Source organism: Vollenhovia emeryi, unplaced genomic scaffold, assembly GCF_000949405.1.
Source record: "Vollenhovia emeryi isolate VEMERY1.0 unplaced genomic scaffold, V.emery_V1.0 DF939139.1, whole genome shotgun sequence".
In the NCBI taxonomy this organism is placed as follows: Eukaryota; Metazoa; Arthropoda; class Insecta; order Hymenoptera; family Formicidae; genus Vollenhovia; species Vollenhovia emeryi.
Genome location: NW_011967227.1, coordinates 1,540,612 through 1,553,027, shown reverse-complemented (window position 1 = coordinate 1,553,027; position 12,416 = coordinate 1,540,612). Strand labels below are relative to the sequence as shown.

Here is a 12,416-nt window from a genome sequence, read left to right as displayed (position 1 = left end):
ACGAACTTTCATTATTTTTCGATTGTAAGTATCTGTATTCGAGATATTTAAATTACTTTTGATTCAAGAACTCTCATAAATGATCTTCACAATCAAATAATTTTTTAAGGGCATGGAACGCAAGTCAAGAGTCCTTGGTATGGACATGTTAGATTCTCATCGCGAACATTTCTCGTACTGTTCGTATTTATCATTCAACGGGGGAGGCTCGTTAATTACGGGAAAAGCACACAGTGTTGACGCGCCGAACTTCCGAACGATAGAGTGGCGTTTGGACGCGGGAAAGTTTCGTCGACTCGTCAAAATTTCACGCGACATCGCGTGTATCGTTGACACGACGCTCCGGTATAATTTCGATCCGGATAAATCTTCGACGACCGAAGAAACTTGTTCGTGGTTTTTTTTCTTCCGAATCCCCCTGTTTCTCAAGCGAACCGCACGCGAGTGCGTACACGCGCGGGTTGCCGTTATTTTGTTTTAATTAAAAGAGCAGTAAACTCTCTCGTTATTAACGTTTGCCCTCCTTGTTCTTTTTTTTTTACTCATGACATACATTTATACTCGTTGCTACGTGACATCGAACCCTATACTATGACTGCCTGTCTGTCCCCTATGTTTGCCGCTGTGGCTCACGTGGTTGTGGTTGATTGTTGGTGTGTTCTCCAATTACGTCATTGGTGAACAGGAGGCACCAGCACCTCCGGCACCACACCATCACCTTCAACAGCAAATCCAGCAGCAACTTCTCGCTACTCACGCCTTTATGGTAACTCCTGGTTTTGGTTGGCTTCCACTAATTTTTAGTTTAATTTAATTGCCACGCTGGCTAATAGTGGATGTAAAGATGCTCGTCACTTATCAATTTGTTAATGGAAAAGTCGATAGTGTGTATTTATTTTCAGTTTGCGATATTTTCATGCGAAATGAATTACTTTCATCAGTTTACGTCCACTGTAGTCATTCAAGCGATGCGCCTGTAATTAGTAAGCGTTCGTACGAAAGCTTAAATTTTTATTTTAAGAGCGCGCCGCATAGTAAGTCAATAACTTATTTGCATGCTTTACAAGATATTTTGTTTGTTTATCGAGGAAAGAAAATTTGTTTGTATATGTTTTCGTAAAGTTTTCCCGTAGAAGAGAGGAGCATGAAATATTGCAGCTAAATAAAATTTGCGCGTTCTTTGGCTCTAAAAACGACGAATGTTTCTTCTTTCTCTTGAAAACATTTTATATTTTATCCTTACAATGGTAAATGTTTAAATATAAAAATTCTAACATTCTTTAAATACAATCAGAATGGAACTTACGAGAGTCAAAGGAAAAGGAAGCGAGGCATGGTAATCTCGAAATTGGAAATATTATTGATCTTATAATATTTCAATTCAATATTAGTAATGAAATATTTGTTTCCCGTAATATTCCGGAAACAAAACGATTATGCTGATGTCTAATTGTAAATATTACTTAGCTAATATTTTCCAACAATTACCTGGTCGTGCTTCCGAAAGCTTTTTTACAACGACGAAAGCTCCCAGGGTACCAGAGGCTTTTGAGAAGAAGGAACGAGCATTTTGCTCGTTCGGATGCGCTTGAAATTACCTGCCTTCGCTTCTGGGAGCCAGCTCTCGCTGCAAAACCAAACGCTTCGTGTGGGAACGTACGCTTGTCGTTAAAAGTGAAGGGGAGGGCACGAGAAAAGAGAAAAAGGACGATTAAGGCTTTGCGAGATCCGTAAACGAGATGGTATTTCTTTGCAGATTCTTAAGTTTACCACGTCGAGTTAATCCTTTTATGTGTTATTAGAGAACTTTTCTAAAAGTTACTTCTCCAAAAATTTCTTTCAATGAATTCCATCATTTGTCGGGTTTTGATGTCGAAGTAATAATTGGATATATTTGACTAATATAATTAATCATTCTGCACAAAGTTTATGTGTACTTTACTTTGAGAGGATCTTTATTTCACACGTTATTTAAATAATATTTTAAAACCTCTTTTTAATTTCTGATTCTGACAATTTTATTTGGTGAAGTTGTTCAAGATAAATCGGGACAAAATATGTGATTTTTACATCTTACCTTTTTATCGTGTTTCATCTATGAGCTAGTTTACACCGATCGTTTGGTACGCGTACCAAATACTATATCGGTATCAAATCGCTTGATTCGCTCGATGTAAACGCTCGCGGATTACTTTAGTGCGCTCTGGTCTGATACTCCTGAATCGCTAGTATCAGACCAAGTTGGTGCGCGTATCAAAATATCTTAGGGCGCTGTAAACACTTGATTCGATTTGGGTCGTATTATACCCGGCATTCCTGCTAGATTGAGGTTAGAAGTATGGTTCAGTTTAGCATATTGTGGTAGAAGTTTGATTTTACGTTATCCAGATTAAAAATCTAACCTAACCTGTTTTGAAACGAAATGGTGTAAACAGGGATGTATCAAATGTTTAGTCCGTACCAACTTGATGTGCGCACCAACCGATTTAACGGTGTAAACTAGACCTATGATTAGTCCGATTTGAATTTGATTGCTATTATTACATATATTGATATCAACTTTTTGTGTGTTACTTGTCCTAGTTTTCCAGAATTTTGCAGAGAAATATCAAGCAGCTGAAGATCGCTGCGTGTTAGTTTCTCCTCGGTTATGTATTAATATATAATTTTCCTTCATTACACGTTGTTATTAGACCAGATATTAACGGTGTTGCTTATTTATCCGAAATTGAAGCGAGCATGACGATGGCTCGTAAACCAAGCGATGTATATTGCGCGTCTTAAGGTTGATAAACACCAGAGAGCGTTGCTCGCAAAGCTTTAATGCACCTTGAAACAGAATTTGCTCGGACATTCAGAAATGGTAGATTGCATATACAGAGTATTTTGTAATTGGTGGTACAAACTGGAAAACATTAATTTCTTGTTGGAGAAGTTAAACTGCCCGACTTAAAAAACGAGTTGGTAAGAGACTTCTTTTTCTGAAAACAGTTACGCATTCTTAAATTATTTACAATCAAAACTTGCTATACGGTCAATCGTAATTATTGCCGAAAGTGTGGAACAGATATTCATCTTGTGAAGGTAAAGCAAATCCCGATTTTATTCTTCTTAAATGTAGCTATTTGTTGATTAGATATAATTTTCTCGGACTTGTCCAATGTAATATTTTGTAATATCTATAAAATTTTTTCAAGAATTTATTAGGAATTTAAGCCAATAATGCGACGTACATTTGAAATAAGTATTTCTATCTTTGAATTATATCGATCTTTATTGTAAATAATAAAAAAATATGGCGTTTTCACACGGAGGGCCAATTTTTAACGAAATCGACTCGCTTTATAAGAAGAAATCGTGTGTGTGTTTTCCACTTTTGTCCGCCATTAATATTAATACTCCGTACACGAATACTCGGGTAATAAGCACGCGTTTCTGTGATTTCGAAATGGCGCGCGCGTCGCGACGTGCACAATCGGGAACGCGTGGAGCGAAGGCGGGGGCCAGGTGTGTTCTAATCCGTGTTACCTGGATATCCTCCGGGTGTGTTTCCGCAGGCGACGAATCCGTACCTGACCGGTATGCCGCAGGTCGCCGGCAATACGTACAGCCCGTACTTCGCGCCCAGCCCACTAATGCCGGCGATAATGGGCCCGGCGGACCCAACGGGCGTCGGCAGTCCGCTCGGCGTGGTGCCGCAGACGGTGGCGATGCCGCAGAAGCTGCCGCGTACCGACCGCCTCGAGGTATGTCTACCACCAAACTACATTCAACAACAACAACAACAACAACAGCAACAACAACAACAACAGCATGGGGCCCAACACGGCGCAGCCGGGGCCTCAAGGTGCCCGATGGCCGCGCCCAGTACCGTGTACCAAGTGCCGGCCGGTCCCCCCAATCAGGTGTCGCCCGTATCCACGATGCAATCTGTCAATCACCCACCATCCCCCACCACCATTACAACGACGTCCCTGTGCACCCCCCTGCACAATCCCCATGCCCATCATCATCCCATTCACAACCTCATTTACGTTCACGCGTATTACTAGAGAGGCTCCGACGTGTAGACCTTTAGACTCGACTCGACATCGGGGCGTCGATGACGTTCGAATGTCATCGACGAGATAGATCGACGCCGCGTCATTTCTTTTTGTCCCTTCATCCCCCCCCCCCTCCGCCCCCCCCAATCCGCCTTTTCTCTTTGGGTTTTTCTTCCCCTCTCTATTTTTTCTCACGTAAGCGTAACACGCCGGGGTGGATTAATCAGCCGAGGCGTAACGGAACGCCCGTGGTGATTAGAGCGTAACGATGACAACGGATGAAATTGCAGCGGGCACCGAGAATATCCTGATTTCGCAGACGGGCTATATAGACGCGCGTTGCTAATTACAGTAATTTACGCCATGCGGATCCATAAGGCGATCTGATTACGCGAGCCGGATGGCTTACGTTCGTCGCGCGACGCAGCGACCGATAGTGACGATACCGATGGATCCTGGGCTGGAAATCGAACATTCGTTCTGAGAACACGTGGCAAATACAATAACCGGAGAGACTTTGAGAGTATCTAGTTAGGATTACAAAGCGCTATATATTTCTATACGCTCACCCGATTGACGTCACGTGTTCGAAATCGCGAGAAGGGACAAGTATTTAACGGTAGAGACGGTAGCCTCGAGATTAGTAACTGTAGTCGGTGATTAGCGAACGGTACGATTCCGCGATTCACATCGATCCAAAATCCATACCGCGACTGATGGCGACTAATCCCGTGTAGTCGATATTTTGGCGAATAATTTGCAATAGATAAGTATAGAAATCGTACGGTGAATTCTATGAAAGAACGGAGCAGGCTTGAAAGCGACGAACAGCGAGAAAGGAGAAATCGAGTTGCGAGAACGACAAAGATGTGCATATATTTTGTAGTGCGAAACGGTGGCTGGAGATGAAACGGTACAGTGACGAGCAGTAATATATCGGTGTCTAGTAAGATGTGGCGACAAAGCAAATCTAATTTAAGATACCGCACAATAGAGATACGATAGATTCCTACGGATCGTGAGCGACACAAAGGTCTAAAAGTATCGAGAGTAAATTCCTAAGTCAGGTAACTATAATGGCAACGATGAGAAACGTGATGAATAATTACGAATGATTAACTTATATAGACCAGAATACATGGCTGATTGATAGAAGTAGACGGATTTGCAAATGTGCAACGGACGAAACTGCGCAAGATTTAAGCGATCGTTGTTTTTTTTAACTTGTCTCGATTTCTACGACTTTATGTTGATAAATCATCATGTTTTTATGTTGTGAAATCTTTGACTCAAATATATTTACTAAAGAAACATTTGTAATAGTTGGACAAGCTACACTCTTATTGTTGACGTATTTGTTACATTTCAAAAATAATTACAAATGTTTATTAATATTATTTATAGACATGTCAAATTTTATGAAAAATTCCGTTACACGTTAGTGTTCCTTTGCAGGCCATTTTCGCTTTATATATATTTTATGTATATTGACTACCAGTTACGTTACGTTATATTAATAACATGCGACGATCATCGGCATTTCGAATATGCCTATTGCACGAAAAAAGTTATTTTTGCCGCGGTCCATTATCGTTGGCTTTCTCGGTATCGGTTCACGCCGATGTTACGAGCACAATTTATGTATCTTGCAACGCAATGATTTCGCAGATTGTTTCTTGCGATCGCATCGAAGTCCCGTCACTTCTATCAAGCACGCCTGATTCTTGAATTAATTATTTCCTCTAGGTATACACGTTAAAAAGATATTTAGGAATAAATGTAGGTTGGCGTAGTGTAATGTTAATATCGTACTTCCGTAAGTACTTCGGGAAGAACGTACGAAGCTTTCCGGAATTAGACTGCGATCTTCGCAAAGCGCACTCGGTAGAGATCGGTGATGCGATCGTGCAATATCGCCTCGGCCTTCGGTATCGCGGGCCTCCAGCTGGAGGGCGCGAGAAAACGTTTCAGAAACAATAACAAGATCGCCCCGTGAAACTTCGCGTCCGCATGCACCTGGAGTTTTCTAATGCGCGAGTTCGCAGATTTCCCCGGAGCCGTCATCGCCTCTTTTCCCGTTTCGCCCGGCGGCACTCGCGAAATTAACAAGTTTCGCGAGTCAGTTTTCACGGGGCAGCTCTCTTGTGCGAGCGCTCTTCAAGACCGGGGAACGAACAAAATCGAGATAGCAGCGCTATATCGGCGCGCAAACTCGCGCCGATTCATTTGCGGGGTGCTTCTTGGCGAATTCAACTCGCAAATAATGAACTACTTGCCGTAGAAGGCCGGATTTAATCCACTCGTTCCCAACGTGGTCATGCAACGGCATATCGGGAATATTTGAATTAATGGATAAAGCAAATTTATATTTTACATTCCGATAAACGTTGAATGTTTTTTGAGGAGGTGGTAGCTCCGTGACGATTCGATAATCTTGATACCCAAGTTATAACCAAATAGCAACGAATTAAAAACTTATAAAGTACTTTCAAAAATTTGCATAAAATATATTATCAAAAATTATTGAGCGCTACGTATGAGGAAGGAAATATTTAAACGTCTTTCTCAATATTTAGAGATAATTGGAAAGCGAGAAAGTCACAAACATTAGAACGGCTGAATTCCAAGTCCGTCTAGAACATCAGTTTTGCCGGGGACTGTTCAAATATTACTTTCAATTTGTTTCAATAAAAAACGAGAAATTTTGTGACGCGGTATTAAATTAACACGTCGGATTCTAGTGATGAAATGAGAAATGATTATAAAAAGAATACAATATGGATAATCGTGACTTAAAAGCGTAATAGATTTAGCCATTCTATTGTTAACACCCGTATAATCAAAGGCAACGAAGGGTGCCAATTACGACGCGTTGAAATTAAAAACAAAAAGTTGGCATTTGTTTAGAGAAGAGAATGCGGGAAAGGAAAATCGAGGGTACCTAGCGTATCGCAGTGTCGATTAAATTCGGTTTGACTTTATTATTTACGTGTTTATATGTCGTGTTTGTGTATGTGATTATTATTCCGATAATAATTATCATCACGACTATTGGTATTACGTTAGTCGGGAGAATTAACGAACGGAGGATCTCGCGGGAGATCCCTTGCGAGCCATTTGCACTTGAGCAAAATGTGACTTTTTGCAACGCAGAGCGCTTCGTAGCGTTCGGGGATCTAAATACAATATATGTACGTATGCAGAATCATATACAGATACATGACGCTTACACGCGCCGGTCCATCCATGCATACGCGCATAGTGATATATGTGTACATAGTAGGTAGGTTAACAAATTAATTAATTAATTAATTGTATTTTGTATCGCGCAGAAAACCGGTAGAGCAGAAAACCGAAGGGAAGCGTAACTCGCTACCCTCATTTGAATTCACCGCAACAGATTCGATCGCGATTCTTTTGTATTGCATTTGGAAAAGATTTTATGTTATATGATACGAGATATAGTGCTCCTCTTTTTCTAAACGTATATCGATTATAGGCGATCGATATTGCGAGCTCTTAAACTAGGGGCAAACTAATTTTGCGTTCGCATCGGAATTTCCAGCCTGGGCGAAATACAAAGTATTATTTCGGCGCAAATTAGCAATACGAATCTCGAGATTCTCTTTTTATCAGTTTTATAATTATATGTATCGTACCCTTACACCATTCTAACCCCCACCCCCCTGCCCCCACCTTCCTCGTCTTTCATCTATCAACCACCATAGTGAGAACGATAGCACTCCTCTCTATCCCCCATCCGAGATTAATATATGATCGATTTCACGTATTTACGATTAAGTAAAGGGAACGTTTACGAAAAAGAGTAAGAATATACACAATGTAATGTCGTTTAATTAAAATATTGCAGATAGAAGTCGGAAATATACGATCGATTTATTAACTAATTACGATTGGTCTTACGGTAACACTTATTATAATATTTGGTAACATACAATAACGATGATAATTAGTAATCATAACAATACCTATTTGTGATGTACTACGATGACTTGTGCACTGAGTTCGGGTCACGTGAAATTTATTGATGATGAATTCAAATAAAAGAAATATAATTGAAACTGGAAACGATGCACAGACTGTTTATTGATTCTTACAAGTTCACTTAATGACCAGAAAAGTTTGTGTGCTTTGTATGTCTTACCTTAGTCTTCTTGTATTTTCTTTAGTCGTTATTATTTTTTTTTTTTCCGTTGCCTTTGCTCTTTTGGTTGAACGAATTTGCGCGAAGTATGCCCAGAACTGTATATTACTCTTTTCCTTTTCTGTTTGAGAATACAAACTTTCTTTTGTAGTGCACTCCGCTTGCAAATGAGAAATAGTTTCTTGCGTATTCAGGAACAGGACACTCGATCGAAACTGTGCTAATAATCGGCTATCAGTCAAGTAATCTGCGTATAAACGCCTCTCGCGAGACTATTCCGTTATGTCCGTTGTTAACTCCTGTCCATCTATCGACGATGATACATTCAAGTTCGCCCATTTCTTTCCGAGATTCATCCCGTCTGGACATCTCAACGCCCCCCTCACTTCCTTGGCCCTTGCACCTGCGAGAAAAAAAGATCGCAAGATCTATATCTTCCCCGGACGATATGTTATTAATGCTCTTTGAATTAATTGCTTGCTGCCTGTTTATATATAATGTTATTAATATCGATATAAACACGTTTGGATTTTCGCTGTTTAGTACTTTAATATCTTGAACCTTGATTGGCCAAAGTTAATCTCGATCGACAATCGCGACGGTGGAAAAATGATTTTTTTAACTAAATTTTTTTTCTTCGAGATCTCGCACGGCCATCGATCTTCTTTTTTTTTAAATTTCATTAATGACACCTGTTTCGCACATTTGGAAGATAACCGCGTCCGTTTTTACGCCGCGAAGAGCTTGACCAATCAGGGAAGTGTAGTAAGCCATATACGGTAACATAATTCACGATATGTAGTAGCGAATGACTTTAGTGAATGACGAGTAGTGATGTCCATTAATTTCAATTGTTTTTATTCGATGTTAACGAACTCTTGCTCCATATGCTCACTGACATACTCCGACAAACGGGAAAGCAGCTGATACTGTGTTTTGTGTATACATATCATATCGTTTTCTTTTTCACAGGCCGGCACTTAACTTTAGTGGTCCCTCTGTTCTATTTTCCTTTCTTATCGCCAATCAGCGCGGTAATACTTTCTCTCTCTCTCTCTCCCCCGCCCCTCATTCTCCGCGGATTTTGTTTTCTCTTGCGTCTCAATGATTTGGTTTCCGTTGTTAGTAGTAACACACGCATACATTTCTTTTCGTTGGCTAGTCGACGCCCGTCACGCCGACGGTCCCGTCGCGACGGTACGCGAACGCTGGGGCTTTGTTCCTCGCGCCGAGGAAGAGAAACGCGTGCTCGCGGCGGTCTTAACTTCGTTTGTCGGTTTGACTCTTGTTTTTGTATAAACGCGAGAAAGCCCTCGTCGTCGCAACCGCCGCCACGTTGGCAATCGGCGTGCACGGTCAGCCCGGCGTAATTGCACAAAGCTAATGCGCTCTTTACAGCTTTTCGTACGGCTCACCTTATGTAATCTCGGCAATATATAATTTTTTGCGACTCTATATATATGTATATATATCTATATATACATTTCTATACATACAACGAATTTACAAGTGTGTGCGATATATATTCCCACATATATATATATACATGTGTCTCTCATTTTTCAGCGCCAGAGTACCTTATGATTTTTCCGTTCTTTCGCAATCGCAAAAAAAAACATCACTTATTTACTAATTCTATTAATTGTCGTTATACATCAGCAGCGATTTAAGTGTTTACTTTTACAGCTAGGAGGAGGTGCTTTACATTATGCGATTGCATGCGAATTTTTGATATTTATTGCCGCATTATTCGCATATTTATATATTTACATTTAACATATATTTGTACACAACGGACAGTCGTACGTGGACTCGTTTGCGAACACTTTAAACGAACACGCAACCAACACACGCGTGCGCACATACATCGAAACACAACACAGTTCTTCACGACTTTAAGTTGCCTTTCTTTTCGTGATTTTTTTTTATTCTGCAATTGCTGTAGTGTTACGTGTATGCTTGTGCAATATATAGCAAGTTTCTTTTCACGGTTTTTATGGCTGCTAACAAAGCGATACTCTATATTTCGATTTTCTCGTAAGGAACGATGCACGCGACGCTATCGTCGCTACTCGTTTTGTTAATGCTGCTTCTCACACCGCTTATCTCATACGCGTTTTAGAAAACTTTCTGGTAGAAAGTCTTCCGTAAAATTCGGAATCTGTGAACGAAAATAGGATATACGGGGAAGCGCGGGTTATACAGAATGCGTGGCAACTGGCGCATTGCGGATGTGCATATTTCTGTCAATTATCGTTTACGCATACGTGTATGTGCAAAGAACGTGACTTCTATAGCGACAAATTGAATAATTCGTGCGCGATGGTTCGTTTGAAGGACTCTTTGAGAGAGAATGTTGAAATCAGTGGCCGATCAATCGACCTTTCTGTCGGGAATTGATTACGGAATTATTAAGAGGAGTAGCGGTAACAAGTTGTAACAAGTTAAAGAGTTGATTTTGGAGCAATTTAATTTATAGAACGGTAATGCAAGCAAGCGGAGGAAATTTTTCCCGCATTTAAATTGAAGCTCGCCAACTGCTCGCCATATACATACATTAAATGACGGTATAATTAATTAAATTCTGCAATATTTTCTGTTTATATCAAACACTTTTGCGAGTCGATGATGTTTCGTGACGGAATGCAAGTTAAATAGTAATCTTTCGCGATGCACAACTCCGAGATTTCATCCGTTTGAAACGTCGTTCTCGTCTTCGGGCCCGAGTCCTGTTACGATCTTCCCCGAGCGAAAATTCGCGAGTGTTACGCGAAATTGATTCTCTCGCGCCACTTGCCGGCCGCGTGTGCCGTTAATTAGGAACTCAAAAGGACCATTCGTCGCACCTGTCTCTCACTTTAGTCGCGGTGTCAGCTACACTATCTGTCTCGCAACAATTGGCGAGATACACACGCGCGCGCGCACACCCACAAACACACACACACACAAACAATCACTCACTCACTCACATACATTCTCTTTGTAGCCTGCCTGCTACACTAAAGCCACCGTGTCTTATGTCTGTGCACGCGGCTCATGCGTCGTCCGCATATGCAGAGTGTATGTGTGTTTTTTGTGCGCGTATGTGTGCGTGTCTCTTTCTCTCTCGTTAACCATTTACTGACTGTATACGTGTGCGTTTCCTAACGAGCTTTCCAGCTTGCCGAAAGCGCGCACTTTAACCCGCGGTTCACACTCGAGCGCCCGAACGCGCGCACTCGAATTAACACGCTCGAGCAAGGCGGGCGCGAAAGTGAAGCAAACACGACGAGCGGCACTCCGCGCGCGCGGAAGTGACGTGCGCTCGTGATGCGCTATTATGCTCATTATCCCGCCGGCGCTGCCACCGAGCACAAATGTCCCGTGTACGTGCCCGCGCGTGGAGGATTTATCTGATAAAAGTTAAAAAAAAAGACAGAAATTTCACCGAGAAACAGCCGATAGACTGTGCTCTGTATTCATTGACGAAATAGTGCTTCGCGTAGATTTCAAGATCGTAATGTGCATGGTACTCTAGATTGCTCTGAGTCTCATATCTTGAGAGAAGTAGATTTTTCGTCCCGATGCTGCTGTAATGACACCTGGAGATCAGTCGATTTCATCGGTGAATATGTATTTTTGTTTTATCGATCTCACTTTGCGACTCGTCGACGCTTGTGTCGATTATTTTTTCTCTTTTCCCGCCCCGTAATAGTCTTGGCTATTGCCTAAATTTTTTAAGAGGAATCTCCGCCATTCGAGGCCTCACTCGACTTCCTACTTCTCTCGACGGGAGGCGCGACGAGAATGCACAGGGAATGGTACGTGATGCATGCGCAGAGTTTCCTTTAACACGTGCGTGTATTAACCCGATTGATAATACACCGGAGGATGCTCGTGGAGGCAATTTATTATTACCCCTTGTCCTCCCTGACTGCCATCCAAACCCCCCGTGTCCTTCGACCTTACTGGGCGGGGCGAGGGTGCACCGAGTAACGGCGTGCTACACGCCTCTTTGACAGATTTGAACACGGTATTTTAGCTCCATTAGTAGAGAGTAGAGTGATCTAATTTCTCCCTTTTCTGGGCGTTGGTAAGCACCGGTCTCTCTCGCTGACGCTGAAATTAGCCCGGTAATACGAGTCGGCTGGCCGCGTCGCGGACCCTCCGTCCACTCCCGGCAAAAAGTACCCGCGCTCGCGTACGGGGATGACTCTTGCGAGAGTTAC

The 12,416-nt window shown here is 41.8% G+C and overlaps 1 protein-coding gene across 10 annotated transcripts in view; it reads left to right on the top strand.

Moving 5' to 3' along the window:
• Window positions 1-12,416, top strand: part of LOC105567276 (homeotic protein female sterile) — a 394,357-nt gene that overhangs the window by 358,274 nt on the left and 23,667 nt on the right. For 8 of the 10 annotated variants that reach the window (XM_012022014.1, XM_012022009.1, XM_012022016.1 and 5 more), the window contains 2 exons: window positions 686-766; window positions 3,558-3,746. In XM_012022014.1, the coding sequence (XP_011877404.1) occupies window positions 686-766; window positions 3,558-3,746 (270 nt within the window). The remainder of the gene's footprint in view (window positions 1-685; window positions 767-3,557; window positions 3,747-12,416) is intronic. The other 2 variants (XM_012022017.1, XM_012022011.1) reach the window with 1 other exon arrangement.